At 44.3% G+C, this 23,870-nt stretch overlaps 1 protein-coding gene across 7 annotated transcripts in view; it reads right to left on the bottom strand.

Moving 5' to 3' along the window:
- Positions 1 to 1,280: 1,280 nt before the first annotated feature.
- Positions 1,281 to 23,870, bottom strand: part of LOC140731255 (ral guanine nucleotide dissociation stimulator-like) — a 147,771-nt gene continuing 125,181 nt past the window's right edge. For 5 of the 7 annotated variants that reach the window (XM_073052803.1, XM_073052802.1, XM_073052801.1 and 2 more), the window contains exons 4-18: positions 23,619 to 23,690; positions 22,133 to 22,326; positions 20,344 to 20,456; positions 18,638 to 18,853; positions 18,018 to 18,121; positions 16,934 to 17,018; positions 12,111 to 12,188; positions 11,321 to 11,407; positions 10,848 to 10,880; positions 9,991 to 10,112; positions 9,505 to 9,600; positions 7,123 to 7,321; positions 5,468 to 5,713; positions 3,737 to 3,851; positions 1,281 to 2,728 (exon numbers count right to left, since the gene is read on the bottom strand). In XM_073052803.1, the coding sequence (XP_072908904.1) occupies positions 2,553 to 2,728; positions 3,737 to 3,851; positions 5,468 to 5,713; positions 7,123 to 7,321; positions 9,505 to 9,600; positions 9,991 to 10,112; positions 10,848 to 10,880; positions 11,321 to 11,407; positions 12,111 to 12,188; positions 16,934 to 17,018; positions 18,018 to 18,121; positions 18,638 to 18,853; positions 20,344 to 20,456; positions 22,133 to 22,326; positions 23,619 to 23,690 (1,936 nt within the window). In that variant the 3' untranslated portion in view covers positions 1,281 to 2,552. The remainder of the gene's footprint in view (positions 2,729 to 3,736; positions 3,852 to 5,467; positions 5,714 to 7,122; positions 7,322 to 9,504; positions 9,601 to 9,990; positions 10,113 to 10,847; positions 10,881 to 11,320; positions 11,408 to 12,110; positions 12,189 to 16,933; positions 17,019 to 18,017; positions 18,122 to 18,637; positions 18,854 to 20,343; positions 20,457 to 22,132; positions 22,327 to 23,618; positions 23,691 to 23,870) is intronic. The other 2 variants (XM_073052804.1, XM_073052806.1) reach the window with 2 other exon arrangements.

Here is a 23,870-nt window from a genome sequence, read left to right as displayed (position 1 = left end):
CTAGCATTAAAATAAATGCAGTGATTAGAGTCTTGACATTTGCTTTATTGATTTCCGATCACTTTCTTCAATATCAGAACCTGCTCTAAACTGAAAGAGGTTTGTTTCTTCCTTTGCTACTCTTCGTTAATGAGCGGAAGTCACTGATGCTGCCAGCCTTGGCTGACGTGTAGATAATGCCAAGTTTGAATGCCATCCAAGTGTTACTGCATGCTGGGAAAGAAAATGAACATTTGTGTGATTTATCAGTGTAACTTTAAGATCGAAGGCTGTTGATCACTGGGCCTAGGACATTGCTATCAGCAACTGAGGTGACACTCGTACAGTGATCTTTCCTGCTGTGATATGACTAGCTGATGGAGAGCTTCTTCTGATTCCCATTGTTTTGGGCTTTAGGACCTGAATGTCACATGCAATTTAGAATGTTTCTGACATTAAGGGCTGTTGTGCTGGCTTAACCCTTGGTCTGTTTCAATGACTGGAACTGCGTAATTCTGGAGGGATACAGATTAGATATCAGCTATAGAACGGGGAAAGCCCTTGTTTATGGACTGTGATGTTATTGGTTCAGATCCCACACTGGAGACTTGAGCTCAGACATAATTAGCTGGCAATTAGGGTGGAAGAAGCGCAAACTCAGATCTGGTCAATTCTTGGGATGAGACTAGTGGGAATAGCAGGTACAAGGAGCCTTTCATCTGGGGGAATAGATATTCCAAACAGCAGGCACTATTAAGTATATTTACAGCAGAAGTTACGTAATGACAGTGTTGAATGGTTACTGAACTAAATGTGGAATGGCAGGGTGTGGGCTTAAATATGTTTCTAGTTTGGATGCAGTTTGCTTGATATTAGGATGGAAAACTTGCTGCTTAATACTCCTGGAAGGCTGTGACCAGATAAATATAAAGACTAATACGAACAACAGGGGATTTGATTTTGATATTGGGTTGTAGTTGAGGTTGCATTGTTTGTATTAGGAGCTGGATCTTGAACCACTCTAGCTCAGTTGAAGGTGATATCTTGCAAGCTCTGGAATGACTCCTGTCCAAACTCAAACCAGGCACACACGAACACAACGAGGATGCAAGGGCAGTGTAGGGTTGGCACTCCGTGTCTGAGCTGAAGTAAATGGGCACTGTGTTGAATGAAAGGGTGTCTCTTTGTTAGAATGGTGTGCAGGCCAGCTAACAGCAGGATGCAATGACAAAGGCTAGAGGCAAACAATCCTGGCCACGTGCCATGACTAAAAGCCATGTATAAACAGCCCAAAGAACACATCTTGTTTGAAGCTGTATTCATGATCTTCTTTCTTTTTACAATATACAAAAATGTAACAAAGACAACACATCTCACCAAAACAAAAGACCCATTACGCAAACAGCAACTGCATACAAGTAACAAGTCAATATATTAGATCATATTCAACAGTAAGAAATTTACAATTCCACTCATCAATATATTGTCTGTACAATGAATAAATATTGTCCCAAAAAAGATTCAAGTGCTTTTTTTTGTACAAAACAAACTTTAAAAAAAAAAGAATTCATTTGAAATTGAATCATAGTATTTGCAAATAAAAAACAAATGTCTTTCTGTATCAGCCGAAGAATGGCTCAAATTATAACTGTACAATTCTGTCAGTTCCAGCTTAACTAACCAGTACGATAGAATCATTTCTTAATTGTAACAATGATTCATCTACTCTTGGCCATGTATTTCTGCACCGTATCATACACTAGATGTCTTCAGTCTTTGGTCTGATTGGTAACATCCAGGAAAGAGATGTGGGATTGAAATTCTTGGAATTCCCCACAACATTTTATTGGATAAACCTCAAGAAGGATGTCTGTTATATTTATTGTGAATCAAGAGATTCTTCTGGTGCCAGACAGCCTTTAAAGTGGGGATCGCTCCTCACAGGATTACAAGTCACTCATCACTCGTACCCATCATGGAGCAACCAGCTTTTAAACGTTGCTCCCTGTAGTTCAGGTTGGACCTTGTGATTCATTATGACTGTAGTTCATTGGCAAGCCACAGGGGCAAGTGTTCCATAACTGAAGAATCAATAGTTTAGATATTTTGATGATAGATTTAGTGTTTTAATAGTGTTCAATGCCCACTCTGGGCAAACCAGGTGCTGAAGGACAATGCTACAGACTTCATAGAGAACTAGTGTCTCTGCAGCTTATACTTCGATCAGCCATTTCATGGAAAGGCAGTTCCATCTTCTTATATTCCCACCATCGCTCCAAGTCACAACTGATCACATGCTCTTTGACGTACCACAACAGTGAAGGGCACTTAACCCTCACCCGGTTCTAAGGAGCAGGATAGATCCCAATTGATAGATAGATAGGCAGGATAGATCCCAAGCTTGCCTTGTACCGAACCTTCGTAATTCCAATATCCATTCCAAGTTTAATGCCTTTCAGTAGTCTTAGTCACAGAAAATATTGCACATTTATCGATAACACTGAATTTTTTTTATATATATCTAACATTAGGATGAGCCCAGCGAACACAGGTAACAGGTCCACTCAGAGAAGCTAGAAGATGCTTTTTGTAATCTTCAGTCCTTTCTGTTTCATTCTGGGGAGAGTTGAGCTCGAAACGTGTTTTGGTTTTCCTGGTTTTGAGTGTCCTCTTTTTTTCAGCATGAAGTCATAGTTGACGGAAGAGTTCATGGCGTAGAACACGTTGGCATTGTCAGGGATTTTCAGTTCTGTTAAACAAAGCCACAGCAAATATGTTAAGCTCTCAATCGAACTCCTTCGGCACTTAGTTTTACCCCTTTTTCTATGGAAATATTCATTCTTGCTGCAAGTAACTTAACACACATGATGAGTTCTCACTTGGTGACTACTATTTGTGTGGCACTGAGGGTGGTTGAAGGCTGACCTTGGACACATTGAAGGATTGCAACCTTAGTACATCCTGAAGGTAGTTGGGAAGATAATCCTGGCCAATTATGGACTTCCCTGGCATGGAGACAACTAAAGTCAGTCATGGAACTATGTTTAGGCAAACTAGCACCGGCTTATTCAGACACCATAGAGGTAGGTGGATAATGTGACTTCAAGTTAGATTGGAAATTGCATTATCTTTCTATGCTGTATTGTGTGGTGTCTTCACTAAGTTCAATAACTTAATCTCCCTAATGGATGCATTAGCCAGGCATTACAAAGCTGCTTATAATCTGAAATAAGCAGAGAGTGCTTTAAATACTCAACAAATCATATGAGTCTGTGCAGAGAAATCTTGATCCAAACCATTTGGATCAAGGTCAAGGTTTCTCTGCACAGACTCATATGATTTGTTGAGTATTTAAAGCACTCTCTGCTTATTTCAGATTACAAACAGCTTTGCTTTTTCCTGCTGCATTTACCAGCTATTTAGAGGATCATGTAGCACTGACCATGCCAATCAATACATGGTCTGATACCTCAGCTCACAGCAATTAGATGGTAATCTCTGGGAGCAGTGCAGGCTGTAGATTTTTCCTAACCGTGCCAATGGTCAAGCCATTCTTATTTAAAGAGATACATTTTGTCCAGGCTCCTTTGTTTGGTCACAGTTACTGATCCACTTTGGGAGAGTGAGAGTGACCCTCAAGGGAGCTCTCACGGGATAGTGCAAATGACCCAGAATGAAGTTCACTCTGGGACAGTGTGAATGACCCATATGATTCTACTGAGTCCTGTGTACCCACACATCTAAATGACATGCATACCTCTGTCTTCAGCAATGATTTGCACCAGTTGGTAATCCTCAGGCCTGTCCCCATCCAGATTGTGTTTGGCCATGGCCTTTCGAATGACTACAGGTGTTTTATCCTGGCTTGTCACCTAGAACAGAGGTTTAAACCTTTAAAAGAAAACTGGAAAATTGCCCTGTTGTTCATTCAGTAAATGAGAACATCTACCACAAATAGTTTGCACCTTTCCTCGGCACCACTTCCCCTTTGTCTCTACAAATGTCCTTTGATGGTGTCCATGGGACACCTACATCCATGAAGAGTGCCTGTACACTGGTTTGCACCTCATCAGTGACCTTGGAGCTCATCAACCCATCTGATCTTAGAGAAAGCATTACAAGCAAGCCCATGCATCAGATACCCTCGTTGTTCAGGGCCGGGGAAACATAACAAGACTGCAGACACTGGAATGGGAAGCAGTATCTGCTGGAGGAACTCAGTGGAGTGAGAAGCATCTCTTGGGAGGAAAGGAATCATCAATGTTTCTAGTTGAAACTGTGCATTCGTAGTCTATTTTCTGAAGTACGGTAACTGCAGTCATTTTGGAACCAAATAGGCCAACTGCATGCAGCAGCCCCACCTAACACAAGTGAGACATGAACAGGTTTATATCACAGATTGGCTACAGCACCAAAGGTAGTTTGCACTCACTCTTTCTTTCTCAGAGCAACACTCCAATTCTATTCCTACCTCCTGGCTCTGCAGCCCTGAAAGACTTTCTGGACCACTTGTCCATTTCCTTCTTAAAGGCCACAGTCAGGCTACAACATCAGCCATTAATCATAACCATCTAGTGGCAGGGTATAAATATTGAGTTACAGATGGATAGTGTTGAAATTCACCCTTCAGCTCATTAACCATCAAGCACCCATTACCACTAATCACGATTTATTTCCCCCACATTCCAATCAACTTCACACGTATTCTACCACTCACCTGCATACCAGTAGGGATTACTTACTGACCTGGGATGAGGGAAAAAACTTGTAGTCACAGGGAGAGTGTGCAAACTCTACACGACAGCACCCAAAGTCAGAATTGAACTCAGGCACCGGCACTGTTAGGCTGTACTTTTCTCACTTCACCACTGTTCCTAGGGGCCTGTGCTTTCCTTCAGAATAGTAATGGCAGATTTGTTTTGTATCTGCCTTACAGTGGGTGAGGTGGTGCATGGGGGTGAGTTTATCCAAAAGGTAGCTAAAAGCATGTTGCCCTGGAGTGTGAGGCAGTTTTGCTCATATCAAGCAACACACACAAAATGCTAGAGGAACTCAGTAGGCCAGGCAGCATCTGTGGAAAAGAGTAAACAGTAAACATTTTGGGCCAAGGCCCTTCATCAGGACTTCATCTTTTTCAGCAGTCAACTTCCCGGCTCTTCACCACTCTTTCTCTGCCGGGTTCACCTGTCACCAACCACCTTATGCTTCTTCCTCCCCTCCTCCCACCTGCTTGATCTGATTTCAGCTTTTTCTCCCCCCCAGTCCTGATGAAGTGTCTTGGCCCAAAACGTCTTGACTGTTCACCCTTTTCCATAAAAGCCACCTGGCTTGCTAAGTCCCTCCAAGCATTTTGTGTGTAGTGCTTTGGACTAACAGCATCTGCAGACTTCCTCGTGTTTGATTATAGCCCTTGCTCACCATGGGCTACCCCCCATCTTCCCCCAATGCACAATGAAATACGTCAGGAACAGCAGTACGTGACACTTACCAAAATGCTCTTGTACATGTTCCCATTGTCGACGTCCAGACTGACCCGAATGATACAGCAGTCGTCCACCTGCTGGTTATAAAGTGGCAGAGATAGTGTGGAGTAGCTGGATATTCCAGAGACAGAGCGCTTGTGCGTCCTGGAGGACGTTATGGGTGTGGAGGACACTGAGGAAGAGGAGGCACTGCTTGACCCTGAGCCGATTCCGGACGTGTCCAATGAGGACAGCGATGTTGATTCCCAGAACTAAAAGAAAATAAAATATAGGGAACAAAATATAAAGGTTTACCATCGGGACAGACTGGTACTAAGATCGCCCAGTCTGGCCCAGCTTGGAATGTTGTACCTGCCAGTTAAAAGCTGGTACAGTAATCCAGCGTTCAGTAAAAAAAAAATCACAGGGACTGAAATAAAACTTGAGCTTCTAAACTGTGCAGAGGTTGACAGTGTATATCCACCTTTAACCCCAGCATTGCCACCAGCACCCTTGTGTTTTACCTACACCAGCGCCAAGCTCGATTCACATCCACCTCCCTCACAACCACAACTTCACACACAATGGCACCTTTAGAGCAGCACCACAGGCCAAGCACTTCACAGTAAGACTGGTGTACAAAACTAAACTTCAAGAGACATTATGGAAATTAAACAGTGTATTAAGCAGCATCTTAAAAGTGGATTGAGAGGTAGAGGGGTCAGGGAGCAAACCCCAGCAATAAGGCAGCTCTGGGTAGCAAAGGTCACCATCATTACCGGTGGAGGATTTAAATTCAGCAGGGATCAAGAGGTTTGAGTTGGAGGAACACAAATATCTCATTGGGTTGCAGGGCAGAGGAGGTTAAGGGCACAGTTTGTGGGTTATGGATATTGATTTCTTAATATTTTGTGTCCCTTTAAAATATTGCAGGTATGTACAAAGCTGACAACCTGGAATTTCTCTTTAAACCCCAGGAAGGAATGTATAATACTGTGGGCTGATGAAGAAAACAGAGATGTGTTTGTGGATGGGAGAGTCCCAACTCCAGGCTGCTTGGACACTTCAGCAAGCAACCTCCTCCCTTCACCCCTATACCGGAGAGCTGTCGGTGGTCAGCCAACATATCTACTGTGGGAGACAACACCCCCTTGCGGGACTAAAGGCAGGCAAATGGACTCTTGTTACTCAGTCTGGTGATTCTTGGCTGTCAAACAGCCAGCCTTTCCTTGCTCAACTTCAGCATGTTTCTAACAAACTGACAGACCCATTGAGTTCTGTTTTCCTTTAACTTGCTGCTGGTTTTAGCTGCTCTGAGCCTAGTTCGGGAGATTAACCTTCTACTCTTGGGGACTGCAGGATAATGATGTAGAGTTGGAAACCCCAATGGATGGGGGTTTAACAGGGCGATAAGAAATGGATATATTTTGGGAAAGGGGATGGAGGAGAAAGCAGTGATCACCCCTGGAACAATCTACAGCTGGGAGCAGGAACAACCTAGCTCATTCTAATAGGTCTTGTGGCAACATAAAAAGGGTGGGTCTCTAATTCCATTGAAGTCTCTTTCGTTACACCAGGCTTCCTGAGGCCAGTTTAACTGCTAGGATAGCTGACACTCAAGTCTGTGGCACCAGACCTCACAGTTAAAGCTTGTGACTGTTTGCACAACCTCTTCCCCTACCTTCTTCTCCTGGGAATCCGGTGACTCGGAGATGAAGCTGATGTTGATTTCCTCCACGTCAGAGCTGCTGGAGCCGGCGGACGTGACACTGACTGAGTCTGCTGCGTCCCCGCCACCCAGGTATGGCCCATACTTGAGCTGCTCGCAGGATCGGGACTGGGCACCCGAACTCGGCGCATCCGTGGCTGGCGTCTGTCGGCTGCAGGAGTCAATGGGGAAAGAAGTTAACAAGCCGAACAATGCAGTGACAAACTGAGCAGCCACCTTGTTTTGGGGTTATCAGCAACAGTCCCCATTACTCTTCTCGCAATGTTTACTTCCACTGATATCAATATAAACTCCAGTAATGTAGAAGACTCAACAATTCTATATGTTTTTTTTTCTTTCCTGAGCAGGTTCTCCCTGAACCTAATGATGAGCGAATACTGTGGGAGTGCCCCCACCATCCTCACCTCCCAATTCCATGCACTCCCCATCTGCTGAGACAGACCTGCAGCAGAACCTCCTGCCTGTCTTGTCCTCATCCCCAGGAACACAGAGGCCAACTGTCTCCAAATATTGACCTTTGATCAACCAGCTTACCTCAACTCAGAAATGAACACGGGCTAACCTCCCAGCTCGTACCACACCAAACTATTCCGCACCCAAGGGAAACTTTAAAATGCTTTCTAAATAAAAAGCTCCTGCACTGTATTTTTGTATTTAACAACACAAATGACTACTCACTCCTACAGAATGCAATTAGGAAGGTAAATGGCTAGCCAGTGCTGTAAGAGGATTTGAGCACATATGGAAATTCATTTCACTGTAGGACCCTGCAATACTATGTGCAGGTCTGGTCTCCCCAATGAAGGAGAATGCAATGAGGATTCCTGCTACTGGGGCGTTGTCCTACAAACAGGGATTTGGCAAACTAAGCCAAGACTCAATTGAGTATAGAAGAATCTAATTGAAACATTCAAAATTCTTAGAGGCCAACAGGGAGATAGAGGAATTAGGACCTACTTGTGCTTCTATTTCTTACGTTCCTATATCCCAATTATAAAGAAAGTGGTGGTGAGTTTGGTGATTTTGTATGGAAGGGGCTAGGTGGTAGGCAAAAGGTGAGCTGACAATTTCTTTTCCCGCTGTGCATTGTGGCCAGGAATACACTAACGTGGATTCGGTTAATTGAGACCCATTGGGACCAGTACATTTTGACCCAATTAAGCAGCTGCTCCAATCAGCTGAAGTTTCATGGAAATAGTTAAAAAGGTATAAAAAAGGCAAACTGAGTAACAAATTATCTATTTAAATGAAATACAGAACAAATTAGAACACTACCAATATTACTTGGGTACTATAAACTAATAAGCTTTGGCACTATAGTTCCTAATAGTTATCCACAGAGGAATTCATCCAGTGTAGAGTACCATGTCTTTGGATTGACTACAAATGAACAAGATCAGTGTAGACACCTGGTGCAGATAATGGACTGCCTTCATACAATGCTTTCAATGATCGCATCCTCTAATTCTTCATTTTCATTGTAACATTCAAGATGATTATCGATACATTCAAATTCTTCATAGTTCCTAACTTGTTGAAGTAGTGAAGTTGTTTCATTTTCACTCTTGGCTGTTTCTGGCATTTCTAAGCCTGAATGCTTGGAACAGCAGTGGGTTCTGAATTGTCTTACTGTTTATTTCTCACCAACTATCAGTGACAAAATTTACTGTTTTTTTGAACACAAATACACACTGCAGACTCTATTTAAAAACTGCTCGATCTAAACACAGTGTAGCGTCTAATGGCCGCACAAGTGTACATGACTGATGCAAGTTAAAAACTGTTCGGGAAAAATCTCCAGTTCAGATTAAGTGGCATAGCGTCCCAAGTAAAGGGAATCTCAAACAAGAGAAAATCTGTGGATGCTGGAAATCCGAGTAATACACACGGAATGCTGGAGGAATTCAGTAGGCCAGGCAGCATCTATGGAAAAGACTATTGTCGACATTTCAGGCCGAGACCCTTCAGCAGGATAGTCCTGAAGGGTTTTGGCCCAAAACGTTGACTGTTTACTCTTTTCCATAGATGCTGCCTGGCCTGCTGAGTTCCTCCAGCATCTTGTGTGTGTTAAAGGGAATCCCAGCAATTTTCTTGATTAGCTTTTGCTCTTTAAGAGTTGTCCCAATTAATTGGAATCCACTGTATATAAAATAGAATAAATTCAATAGTAATTTTCCTACAGAGATTTGCATAAAGAATTTGGAAAGTTCAAGGTAATGCACTAATTGCATGCTTCTTTCAAAGAGCCAACTCGGGCCCAGGGGCCTCCCTTCTATGTCATTACATTCTGCAGGAGACCCAGCTAATCAAGGCCAGGCAGCAGACAACACTCACTCGCTCCATCGCTTAATGATGCCCGTGTTCTTCTTTGCCTTCAGAGTGTTGCTTGCAGACTCTGCCAGCGGCTCAATTTCACAAGACAGATTATAACTGGAATTGTAAAAACAGCAACAAAGTCAGGATTGGACATCATCTTCCAGTACCTCTCACCCCTTTAGCCTCCTTCATTCAGAGGGCAAGCTTTAAAATCCCAGCCAGGCCTCACCCAGTCACTGGATCTTGGCTTTTGCTTCTCACTGGAATAGGGTAGTCCAATTCCACAAAGAGATCTAAATCAACCACCGAGAGCAATTTTATAAAGCTAATCTAGAAAAATGTTTGCTCTGTTGGGCAGGTGGGTACAAGATGTGAGCACCAAGCAGGGATACGGGCTTTACCCAGGCCAGTAAACCACCTGGTTCTCTCTCTGGGGCGTGGACTGACAGCACTGTTTACCAACCCGCACTTAATCCCTCCCCATCAGCACAAGAGACCGCTCACCTTTCTGCCTCCGTCAGCCTGCCCACGCTCCGAAACCACTCCACAAACCGACGGTCTGGTGTGAACGAGTAATTGTTGCAGGCAGACTGCAGCAACTTGATCTGGGCAATCACTTCGAACTCCTGACAGAGAAACGTTCATTGGTGTTAATGGAGGACGCAGGACAAGATACAACCATATCACACTCTTCTCAATGACTCTTTTCCTGTCTTTTGTGCTCCCGATCCAGACTTTGTCCTCAGTCTGCACTATTAGCCACACACGGGAGCTACTCCACACTTTGGAAGCAAATGTGTGAGTGCAAGGCTCCTAATTCACATTGTGGGGTGAGGGGGAGATCCCCAAATCCTGGTGGCAGCAGCATTAGAGCACCGAATGCAATCTGAACATGCCGTGGTGGTCCAGCTAAACACACAGAAGCCCCCTATCCTAACTGTGGTCATCACTCTGTATCTGAGGGCAGGTAGAACCCAGCCTGTCAGCTGATTATAATTAAAGATTCTGCTTTAATATTTGCGCCCAGATATGAATGCACTGGTGATCAGTACTTTTTGTCCATCCCTAGCTGCCTACAGGCCTTTAGGATAAGGACCCCTGGGTACAGTATGTCCCATCACTGGCCCCCCACTGGGATTCAAACCCATACTACCAGGGCCAACATATCCAGGTCTCTGAATACAGGTCTAGTACAGTAAATATGCGAGGTGAAGGGGCCAGAGCGTCTGGACGTGGGTTTCCAGCTGGGATACGAGCTCTCCCTGCGAGCAGGCACAGTGGTCCTTCATGGGGGACTCACGTTCTCAGGCACATTTTGAAAGTGACCCGCAGTTATGAAAGAAGCCATTAAAATGTCTTACCTTTCTCCTTTTTTCAAAGTTGATCAGACCGCCCTGTGGATTGGAAAGGAACAGATTTAACTGAGGTCAAACAGCTGGGCTACATTTACTAGACCCTCAATGAATCAGCCCTTCGCTCTCTCTCTCTTGCACAGGGACAGAGAATCTACTGCGGAGGTGTCTCCACCGCAAAGTGGGTTCAACTAACGGGGCAGGCTGTGGATGTATCGTGCTAATCACCTGGAGAACAGAACCCGATACCAAATCACCACTACAGACCGGAGCAACCTGCGAGTGAGGCTTGCGACTTCACACATCTAGACAACGCGTGAACAGAGAAATCAACTCTTTGAAGATCACCACTTAACTACCTGTTTCCACCAGTGAAGAACACATTTGCCATGGCAATCAAACATCGCAGACAGACTGCAGCTGTTTGTTGAATCAAGTGAGTGCTCTGTTTAGAAGAAGATCCCAGACTATTTCTCACTTACGTCTAAATGGTCTTTCACTGCGGTGTCCAACATAACCAGGTCGGTGAGAAAAGTTCCCAAGTACGGGATTGTGCCTTGCATGACTCCCTGGAAGAGAAACGACATTACTGGTTAGGGTCAGCCACTGGAATAGTTAGCAGCCTGGACTGCAGAAACCGTAAAGCGGTGTGTTGGAGCAGGACAGAATGTGACAATAGATGGGCTTGTCACCACAACAACTCACATGTTGCTGTGAACACTCCCAATCTCTCTCACATTCCTGTGTTAGTTACAGGTTTCTAACTGCACTGGCGAGGCCATCCGGGGGAAAAGATGCTTGGGTAGCTTGTACTGCAGCTCAGTAATCCCGAGCCGACCGCACAGGCAAGATCCAGGAGGCTGGTGAGTGCAGAACTAGAGCTGTGACCTCAGAGGGGGTGTGCCATTACAGGGCAGCAGAACGGTGCTGTTAATAGAGCCACTGCCTCGTGGCTCCACAACCCAGGAACAACCCGATCGTGTGCTGTCTGTGTGGAGTTTACATGCTTTCTCTGTGACTAACTAGGTTTCCTCCCGTGTCCCAATGGTGTATGGGATGGTAGGTTAATAGACTCCTGTAAAATACCTCGAGTGGTGGAATCTGTGAGAGGCCCGAATCTATGTTGATGGTAAAGATATGGGATAGCAGCACAGAATCATGAGAGGAAATGGACTCTTTCCTCAGATTTTGTTGTCCAAGGGCTTGATTATAATGGATAAATTAAAACCCACTGTTTAGTGCACATCAAACAGATCTCAAGGGCAAACCTACCAGATCCTTTTGTTGCTGTTGTCTTTTCTGAGCCCGTTTTGGATTGATGTCAAGGGTAGCAAACTTTGAAGTCCCCTCCTAGAGTTCCAGAAATGGAAAAGAAAGGGAGACACAGAGTGAGTATATCACAACAGGTCAGAGAAAACATGTTAGATTTAGACTTCAGCATAAACTGGGTGCTAAACCCTGTCTTTCCAGCAGGTGGTGACACTGTAACAACCTCTGGATAGTAGATCAGCTGAGGTACTTTCTTTTGAAAGTGAAGTGACTTTACCTGGCATTTTGAACAAAGCAAGATCCCATGAACTGAGACAGCAATGTGATAATGTCTTTGTTGGTGGTGTTGAGTGTGGGGTGGGTATTGCCTGGGCTGCTGGGGACAGTTCCCCTACAGTTCTTTGTAACTGTGGGGGCCACATCTGAAAAGAGGGCTTGATCTATTTCATAGGTCACTCAGGAAAATAGACCACAAATGACAGTGCCAAAAGCAAGAGGGTTTTGTGTTAACCCACTGTGTTCTTTTACAGTTTTGCAAAGGAATCAGCTGTGCACTGACTGGAAGCTGTTGTTAGTATGTCAGAGGGAGTACTGGCCTAGGTTCCTGTTGCTGATCCCTTTTCAGCGGCCCGGCTGGGTGCTGCATTTAGCTGAGAGGAAGCTTAGACCAATTCCAGCACATGACAAAGCACAATATCCAATCTATGATGCAGACTTCACTACACACACTCACACACACACTCACACACTCTCTCTCTCTCACACACACACACAGTCTCTTGCCAACATTAGCAAATAGATGGTCATTACCAGGAGGAGGGATCCCCTCCCCGCACCAGGAGCCCTCCACCCAGTTACAGTATCTAGGTGACTGACCTGACCAAGAATTAAAGGTCAAAAATGAAATAAATGCATATTGATGACTATTCATATGTCAGTCAAGAAAACAGACTCAAATCAGTCTTTATATCTTGTCCGTGCAGATGCCGAAACACAGAGAGTTGCAGGAGTAACCTTCCAAATCTGCTTCCGAGATTCCTACACACAAGGTGTCCTCCTGCCATTTCCCAGGGCAAAGTTTGTTTTACTGTGCAATCAATTTAACTTATTCTCTGTACTGTGTCACCCTTTCTTTCCCGTCCCTTCTGCTCTGGGGAAAAATACAAAACCTTCATTGCACGTGCTCTCTGGACCTTTGGCTACGCGTCCCTTCGTAATACAGTACAACATTCCCCCCCCCCCCTCCGCCCCGGGGACAGCAGCCTTTTAAAATAAGTCTTTCCAATAGGAATAATTTCACCTTGTTCCATTTTCAGTCTTCCTTTCCCCAAATTTCCTCTACTGAACACAGGGGATGATAGCAGGGCACAGGATGGCTAATCCTTGTTGGGAGACGTCACTCACTGGATTGGGAAATTCCACTAATTGTTTTTCATTTGTTCCCAGCCCTGGATACTGAAACTGACATGGACACCATCATCGTGCCCAAGAACAGTGACCTGTCTAGTCTAGAAGGTGGTCTGTCAGCCCATCCATTCTCTCCCGTCTTTTTGAAAGAGTTGTCCAACTTCGGGCCACATTCCCTAGCCATGCAAATATGACTATCTGTTATAAAGCTTAAAGATTAGCTTTATTTGTCACATGTATATCGAAAGATGCAGTGAAACGTGTGCTTAAACGACCAACACATCTCAAGGATTGTGCTGGAGGCTACGCTTCTGGCACCAACATAGCATGCCCACATTTCACTAACCCTAACTATATGAATTTGGAATTTGGGAGGAAATCAGGGCATCTGGAGGAAATCTACGTGGTCACAGGGAGAACGTACAAACTCCTTACAGATGACAGTAGCAACCAAACCCCTAACGGTGTTTGCTGGCGCTGTAAAACTGCTACGCCTCTGCGCCGTCACATCCTACTGGGATCAGCCTACAGAGGGATTGAGCGGACCCTGGAAGTCCGAAACAAAAATAAAAACTGCTGGTTCAGCAGGTCATCTGTAGAAAGTGAAACACAGCGTCGTTTTGGATGCTTATTCAGCTTCCCTTTCTTCAGATGCTGCTGAAAGCGCTTTCTGTATGCTGAACTTTGGAGTCATTTCAGTTATGGGATGACAGTGTGATAGACCCACCAGCTGCCACCCTCCATCCTGAATCAGCAGGCAGCTCCAAGTGATTCACCAACCCAGTGATTCAGACGTGGCAGCTGCAAACCCACATGCCTAGGACTTCACACACTTACTGTAAGAGAAGCTAATTGAGGGAGGGAGAGAGAGAGAGACTGGGTTGCTAGGAATGGAATGGAAGCTCAGACCCAGTCACTATTTTTAAAAAAATGCTGTGGTGTGAACTTTCCCTTTGTCAAGCCACCAAGGCTTTATCAGAAACCAGGTCCTGCTGCTGGGGGCAAACCCATTTAAACAACCGATCTGCCAGCTAGGTTCAGAGAGCAGAGTCCAGGACCCTTGCCAGAACATGGTGACAGGTCTGTAAGCCCTGCTCACTGATTACTGGTTATACAACCACATCCTGCCACAAGATCTCCACTGCATCTACTACACGCCTGAAAAAGTTGACCCTATAGCTGCTTCCAGGAAGCCTGACTGTTGTAACCTTTACTCGAACCACAATGCAGGTCTTTTACAATAGGGTAATCGAGCAGCTCATAGATTCAGGCTTTCTGCAAGATTCTTTTGATGTTAAGAGTGCAGAATGGTCTTATCTTTTCCCCTTTGGCACCAAGCCAGTAATGCAGGGTCATAACAAATCACATTGTCCTGACGAAGGGTCTCGGCCCGAAACGTCGACAGCGCTTCTCCCTATAGATGCTGCCTGGCCTGCTGTGTTCTACCAGCATTTTGTGTGTGTTGTTGTTTGATTTTCCAGCATCTGCAGATTTCCTCGTGTTTGCACATTGTTATGAATTTGCTTTTGCTTGAAAACCCACGTAGGGTCCAACAATAATGAAAACTTGCTTTTATATTATTCCTTTAACACACAAGAACATCCTAAGAACAGAACTGGCCACAGATGTAGGGGAGGAGGAGGCGGGGAGATTCAGAGAGGGAAAACACAAAACTCGAGGCCTGTTCAGCCCAAAGCACTGTCGGTCGTAGGGGAACTGGAGGACGGACAGAGTTTTTGGACTCTGTCATTAACAGGGTTTGGGATGGGCTTGGCTACTGCCAGATTGAGTAGAGTTTGCCAGTCCCATAAACATCATTACCTGACCTGGTCTGCTTTTGTTTCAACAGTCATCATAACGAAAGATGATACAAACAGACTTTGCTGGAAGCACTCAGCCAATCAGGCAGCATTTGTAGAAATGGTTTGGGTCCAAGACTCTTCAACAAACTGACCTGAAATGTTAACTCTGTTTAACTTGCCACACCTTCCTGGCCTGCTGAGAGCTTCCAGCATTACCTGCTTTCATTGCTGATTTCCAGAATTGTTTTTTAGGTTAACAAATAGTGATTTGAATTGGATATTCATACTGTAGGTAAGGTTGTTTCTCCAACCTCCTAGGAAGTTGAGAGCAAACATTTGCAGGGGCAAAGCTTGGTTTGAATCAATAAACTGTGGTACTTCACAGCACAGGGGTGTAGACTTACAATCAGATTTGCTGATAGAACAAGAGAATAACAAATGCAGGACATATCCACAATGTTTTCTCCAATCTAAACAGAGTAAGTTACAGTTACCCGCTATTTTTTGCGTACTGGAATGTTTCTAGGGAAACGACCTCGCGGTTACAGGTTCCCACTCTACAAAGTGCAGCCAGGTACACAATTTCATCCGTTACCAGAGGCTGCTGCTGGAACCCAGAAAAATCCCAAACAGGATTTGACAACATTCTTACAATAATTATTCCTTGCATCGTTCAGTGTGAAAAAGCCCCGATTTTCTTCTTGTTATTAATAACCCTACAAGGGTCCAGAACTCCTGTCCAGCAGAGGTGAGCAGGTATGGATTACCCAGGCACTATCATAATGACTTATTGCTGAGCCCCCTTGAGGGAAGGCCAGTCAGCTGTGTTTCAAACAGCCATCAGCTCAGAAGCCCTGACGTTATATAGAGCTTGGTGGTAGATATTTCTCTTTAAGTGTTACATGCTAACAATCCCCAAACACAACAGCTATCAACAATAGGAGAGCTGATGGTGCAGCATTAAAGGTACTGGTGTTGCCAAAACTCTGAACCACTGCATGGTCCACTAGCTGAAGTAATTGAGAGTTGACTAGGATAACTCAACTGATCTCATTGTCCTGGGCCAAGGAGTGGAGCAGTTTGGCCGGGATTGCCATATCCGAGCTCTGTCCAGCTTTGCTGGGAAGTGAAATGGTATGGACAGTGATAACATATTTTGCAAGGCTTAGATAGAATGAATGTGGAAGGGATGTTTTATACAGTGGGGGAAGTCTAGGACCAGAGGGCACAGTCTCAGAACGTCTCTTTAGAACAGAGATGAGGAGGAATTTCTTTAGCAAGAGGGTGATGAATCTGTGGAATTTGGCTGTGTAGGCCAAGTATTTGGGAATATTTAAACCGGAGGTTGACAGGATCTTGATTAGTGAGGGTATCAAATATTATAGGAAGAATGCATGAGAATGGGGGTGAGAGGGATAATAAATCAGCCATGTTCAAATGACATAACAAATTTAATGGGCCGAATAGTTTAATTCTGCTCCTATGATTTATGGTCTAATTTCAAGCAGTGTCCTTCCATTCACTTGAGCTGACATTTGTGGAAAGTATGACCAGACAATTAGACGTCACTGAGAGGAGGACAGGGAAACCTTTGAGGTTTTTTAAAGCAGCTCTTACCTTGATGAGCAGCTCACGACTCAGGGAGTGGTTATTATCGTCAGAGAATATTTCTGATAGTTCTTGGAATATCCGAAAGTTCTCTCTGAAAAATTCCAACCAAAGGTGCAGAATGTTAGAATGTTAATGCAACACTATTTGATATCCACAGGAAAACCGATAACCAGAGCATTTTGAATAACACCCTTAATTCAGAACACCAGGATCCCATTGCAGGCAGAATGATGGGAAACTAAAAACTGGAGCTAGAATTGACCTGTGCACTATTCCAGGAAACCTAGTCTGCAAGGTCTTCCTAACGATGAACTTGTCGAGAGCATTGAGTGAGTGTTATTGAGAAGCAAGCAGACGACAATATCAGTCCCGTTCACTGCATGAGAAAGTCTGCAGATGCTGGAAATCCAAGCAACATAAACAAAATGCTGGAGGAACTCGGCAGGCCAGGCATCTTACCTGGCAATCACCTCCCTCCTGTGCTCCTCCTCCTTCCCTTTCTTCTATGGTCTTCAACCCTCTCCACTCAGACTTCCCCCTTCTCCAGCCCTTTATCTATTTCAACTAGCAATTTCCCAGCTCTTTACTTCATCCCTCCCCCTCCTGGTTTCACATATCACCTACCACCTGGTACTTCTTCCTCCCCTCCCCTTCTTCCTCTGACTTCTCATCTTTTCTTTCCAGTCCGGATGAAGGATCTCTGCCCGAAATATCAACTGTCTCCTCTTTTCCCATAGATGCTGCCTGACTTGACAGATTTGGAGGAGCACAGACATGAAGCTTTGAGCTGGAGATAATGACCAAAGAGAGGTTTAAAGGATGAAGACTTATATACAGATTTATCGTCAGCCCAGAAATTCATGTCGACCAGTGGAAGTGCTGGGTGACTGGGGATTAGGCGTGGACAGTGTAAGTTCTGACCACATGATTGAGGAGGGGAAGGATGGAAAATTAAGCTGGAGAATCAAATTTAAGAGGTAAAAAAAACTGCAGATGAGTTGAATCCACAACTCAGGAGGAGTTAGAAAACTTTATCATAAACAGGCTATTAAATAAAAGAATCAAAACATAAACTTTATCCTGTTCTTACCTCGAGACTTCATCCCAAGTTTTCTTGAGCCTGTGGACAGAGTTGCATTGTAAAGCAGAGAGGATGGCTCGTAGCGAGGAGAAATTTTTGAAGATTCTGCACTCCTGCGGTAAAGGGAAAGGATTGAAGAAGGTTTATAAAGCAGTAATATTTTAAGACTCAGCCAGCTGTTCCAAGCATACATGGTTACTAACAGCTGCGAACAGTAACAGCTGTGTGTTATGTTCTGCTCCCAAAAGTTGCCTCTATCTACATCAGCACATCTAGTGACTGAAGAGCACTGATTTCCAACTCTCATTTTATGTTTTCACAATTGTAGCTCTCCACCCCAACTGCTCAGAAGGTACTCAGCTCCTGCTGGAGTCAAACTGCCAGGACTGGCCACATCAGCCCTCAACCCATTTTCTTAGATGTTTATTATAAAGGCCAGTCAATGGAAAAGTGGAAATGAGGGCTGAGAAGGTGACACTGGAGACAGAAGGTTATGTGGTTAAAGCTCCAAGAACATACCCACCCAGAGTTGGCAAATCTGTGCTTTTTTGACATAACCCTAGTGCTATACTTGGCCTCAGATCCTAAAGGTAATGTTACTCAATATACCTTTTCAGCTTCTTACTTACCCGAGCCACCTCAATCCATCGCTCTATGATCTTGGCTCTCTGTTGAGGCTTCAAACTCTTGTCACTCAAACAAGTTGCAATGACACAGTTCGTAACCCTGTTAAACTGTGTGACAGTGGCACGTATTGTTGGTGCCACGTGTTCCTTCCCCTTCTTGTCCCTCTGCGACCAGATGCTTCCTAGGCAGTGATATGGGACTACTTTCTTGAACAACTCCTGAAGAAAAGAAAGAGAATCTCAGAACAATTATAGAAACTGGACTGTGCTCCATACATGAGCTGCGGCTGCTGTAAAATTGATCGGGGTACAATCCCCATTGTTGTCTGTGAGGAGCATGTACATTCTCCCAGTGACTGCATTAGCTTCCTTGGGTGCTCCTGTTTCCTCCCACATTCAAAATACGAGCAGGTTAAGGTTAGTAAGTTGTGGGCATTATATGCTGGCACCTCTCTGAAGTACGGCAGCGCTTGTGGGGTTAAGCATAACGCTTGCTCGCACGTGTTCGTCGTTGCAAACAACTATTTCACTGTAAGTTTCGATGTTTGTGTGAAAAATAAAGCTAATCTTTTAGATCTTTAATTGTCATTATGGTGAACATTCTGACTAAATGTCAGTGTACCACCAGAGAGGCAGTCTCTGCCTTCCCTGTGTTCCACCCTGAATGATCGAATTCACACCACAGGGTAGAACTTGTTGCACTTGATATGGACAAGGACATGCACAACACTATCTAAACTGCAGGCCCAGCCGGGCCCTCAGAAATAAAGTGCCGTCCCTGAATTACACGTACCTATCCACCGGCTTTACAGCACAGGCGGCCTGGGTTCAAATCCCGCCACCGCCTGTAAGGAGTTTGTACATTCTGCCCGTGACCATGTGGGTTTCCTCCAGCTGCTCTGGGTTCCTCCCAGTTGGTAGGCTAATTGGTCATTATAAATTGTCCCACGATTAGGCTGGGATTAAATTGGGGAATTGCTCGGTAGCAGGGCTGGAAGGGCCAGAAGGACCTACGCATAGGGAACCGCACCTTCTCCAGCTGTCTGCCGGGGTTCAGGGGGACACGCTTTCACTCCGGAACTGCTGTGACGGACGAGGCCAATGAGCTGCAGCGTAGGATGAGTGTAAGAGTATAGGTAATGGTTGGTGAGGACTTGGTGAGCCAAAGGGCCTGTTTCTGAGCTGCATTTTGTATTAATTTAAAAAATCATAATAAAAATATATACAATATATGGTTCAAAAAGTTTTACTTTCTTAGTGCAAAAACGTCATATTATAGTAGGTGAATTTCACTCTCCACATATTGACTGGGAATGAATCCCACCCCTTGAAAGGGGACTTTCACCGGTCGGGAACAGAGACCAAGTGCACACTCAGTGCTCACCAGTGTCCAGCAGGAGCTGTGGAGAATTACTCGTGTCCACACTCCGAATCCTTTATCCGGCAGGGAACCCAGACTGAGAGACCAGTCTGTTGCATTCTACCTCAACAGATCAACCAGAGTTCCAATATTTGACCCTTCTGCCTGCCTAAATAATATTCACTTAGCTCCTGAGGAAAAAAACCGAAGCTGAATAGAAAGGCAGTGTACTATAATGAAAGTAAAACTCAGACCAACAGTTCCCCTAAGAGAACAGGAGGAAATGGGGCTGATTTCTTGTCACTAGCCACCCAAGTGTTTGTGTGCTTTCACTCTGAAGTGCACTCACCGCATCCATTAGCGTGAACTGTTCAGCCACCACATTGGCGAGAAAGGACAGGAAGTCAGGCTTTGGCTCTTCAAACCCGTTCTCCTCGACCATCGTGAAGGTGCAGTGATCGGCTGTGGTAAACACACAAAGGTCAGAATAAGTTTATTATCTAAGTACATATTTGTCACCGTATACTATCCTGAGATTGATCATTCACAGTAACTACAAAGGAACTCAACAGAGCCTATGAAAAACGGCACAGGACAGAGATGGACAACAACCAATATGTAAAAGACAACAAACTGCAAATACAAAAATAAATAATAATAAATGAATAAATAAGCAATAAATGTCAAGAACATGAGTTGTAGCGTCCCTAAAAGTGAGTCAGTAAGTTGGGGGATCAGTTCAGTGTTGGGGTGAGTGAAGTTATCCCCTCTGGTTCAAGAGCCTGATGGTCAAAGTTATCTACAGCTCAGTCAGATCTGGGATTACATGCAAGGTCGTCAACTGCCTCTTCTTCTTCTAATCACTCTACCATTGGACACTACTCCTACAGCTGCCCAACTCTAGAATTCATTCCACAATCCTTCCTGGATCTCCCATTTGTCCTCCATTAAAACAGTCTTTGAGAGCAATCTCCTTTGTTGCTATTCCTTTCTGCACATCGGGAGGCAACCTTACTGTTTCTTTAGCATTTTTGTCTGTTTTTTATACCAGGCTGAGTTGCCTAACCAAGCGTGCAAGGAGCCGGCTGAATTTGAACCCAGCACCATTCGTCTCAAAGTCCAGTGCAGATGCCATTACACCTCGGCTAGCCAACTATACCCTTTGCACGCATTGAAATCTTCTTAAATATCTACTGAAACTCTTCACAATTCCATTCAGCTCAGGCAGTATCCATAGATAGAAGTCCAGAGTTAATATGATTGAAAACCTTTCACTGGATTTGGCAGGAAAGACCATCAATGAGAAACACTCCACAGAAGCTGCCTGGCCTGCTGAGTATCTCCAACCTTCTCTGTTTTTATCTCAGATGTCTAGCATCTTTTTTATTTAAAATCTACTTTATGCTGCTCAGTGTAATTGGTTTGATACCATTCCTGGGAAGTTAAAAGCACTTCATAAATGCCAGGTGTAGTTACTCATGTATGGATACACTGTGTTCAAACACATTACAGTTGGAGACAAGAATCAAAGGAACATACAATAGTTGGTTCATGTTTAAACTATTTAAATTAAGGGAAGTAATAACATAACTTATCATTATTTGTACCTCCTGCTCACTCCAGCTCTTCTATTTCATATTTCCTTATGACATTGAAGCAGGCTGATTGGCCCAATGAGTTTATGCTGGCTTGCAGGCAATCTCATCATCCCAATTCCCTGTAACCTATTCTTTCCTACGTCCATCAACTCCCCACTTAACTACAGTGGTAATTTAAAGTAGTAATGAACCCACCAATCAACAGATCTCTGCACGCAAGAGGAAACCAGAGCAACTGGAAGAAACCCCTAGTGAGAACATGCAAACTCCACAGACAGCACCAGAGACGAGGATTGAATCAGGATGGGTGAAGCTGTGAGGGAGCATCACTTCCTTCAGTTAATTCTCTTCTCCTGGTGGGGCTGCCTCATGAGAGTGAGTGTGGAAGTTGCCAGCAGGCCATCTTATACTTCACTGACGGGAAGTGAGAAGCTTTAATTAAAGAGGAATTGGATAGGTGGTGACAGCTTTCTCTAGGATGAATGAGATGATGTGGTGGGCCAGATTTAGAGTTGCGGGCACAGTGCTGAAAGAACCTACCATCTTCAACAAGGTCCAGCTCTTTGTGTCTTTGGAATGTACCGAGGAGGACATGGGCGCGGCGTTGCAGATCTGAACCTGGAAACATCTGATGGATGTAAGAGTACAGATGCTTCAGACAGGAATAATCTGGTGGCTTCCTGAAGTCTTCGGAATACTGATCAAGCCAGGCTCCGAGAATGGATGAAATGGTGCTGAAAGAAGAGAACAAAGAGTATAAGTAAATGGTAGTGGATGAGCAATGCTCTCTGCCAAACAGCAGACAGCCAGGGTATCATGACTCCTGTTCCAGAGGAAGTGTGGTAAGTGCTACATCAGCATCTAGAGACTGGAATCACTGATCTGAAGGCATAACTTCAATTCCCTCTTGCAGCGTGACAAGGAGGACATCAGTGCAATATTGCAGATCCAAATCTGGAAATACTGGATACAACACACACAAAGTACAGGAGGCACTCAGCACGCCAGGCAGTGTCTACGGAAAAGAGTAAACTGTCGATGATTCAGGCCGGAACCCTTCATACGGACTGGAAAACATCCTTCTGAAAGGTCTCGGCCTGTAGGTCGAACGCTTACTCTTTTCCATAGATGCTGCCTGACTTGCTGAGTTTCTCCAGCTTTTGTGTGTGTTGCTTTGGATTTCCAGCATCTGCAGATGCTCTCATGTCTGAAGGATGTAGACTTATACATGCTTCAGGCAGGAATAATCTGGTGGCTTCAAGGTTTAGGAAAGTGCTGCCCCGAGGCATGACTTCAAGTCCCACCGTGGTAGCTGGAGAGAATTTAAACTCAAGTAATTGAATATATGTGGGATTAATCAGCAACAATAATCATGAAGTTAAACTAATAAAAGCAATAAAGTAAAAAAATCGAACTGACTCACTGACATTCTTCGAGTGGAATAAATGTTGCCATCCTTACCATTCTGAAAGCATGCCTGACTCTCAATTACACTCTAACAGCGGAACAAGTCTCTTGGTTCAGGGGCAATGAGAGATGTGGAAAAAATGCTGGCAGTGATGCCCACATCCGATGAATAAATAATGTAAACATTCATGGGTAGCCAAGCAGAACGTGCACAGGATAAAAGAAAAGCATGCTAATTTACTTTGTCCTTTTCAACAAGTAATTTCTCTAGCATGAAATTCATTGCTAAATACCACCAGAGAAAATGTTTCTGTTCCCCCAGTCTTAAGAGCATCTGTTTACTTTTATTAATCAGCAAAGGTCAATGAGATACAAATGGTTTCCAGAGAACTTGCAACCTACATTAAATGGATGGAAATCCCCCCAGCACTCCCGATTGTGTAGAGCAACAAGACACAGAAACTGAACAAGTGAACCACAATGAACGGCCGGTTTCATTAACAAAAATGGCGAAATTGTTGTCATAGGAATTCAACATGTTTTAGCAAGCACGTTACTCTGCATTCTGGATGTTAATCATTCAGAACACAATGCAGTAAGAGGCACCAAAAGACCTTACTTTTTCAGTTCCACCCTGTCATCTTGTGTAAGCTTGGAAACGTCTCCATTCATTTGGTGCAAGTTTCCGTATCTGTGAGAAAAATGAGTGAGATTGTAACAAATGAGTTAGGATTATAGGAGAGAGAAGGATTTGAAAGCTTTAAGGTCTGGGTAGAACATCTTCTTCTTCAGATTTGACCTGTAACTCTGCTGGGTCAGTGTGGTGATGTACAGATCCCAAGAGGTTGCAGAATTTGGCTGGAGGTCTCAT

This window comes from Hemitrygon akajei, chromosome 7, assembly GCF_048418815.1.
Source record: "Hemitrygon akajei chromosome 7, sHemAka1.3, whole genome shotgun sequence".
In the NCBI taxonomy this organism is placed as follows: domain Eukaryota; kingdom Metazoa; phylum Chordata; class Chondrichthyes; order Myliobatiformes; family Dasyatidae; genus Hemitrygon; species Hemitrygon akajei.
Note: the sequence above shows the minus strand (reverse complement) of the source record. Positions and strands in the feature narration are given on the sequence as shown.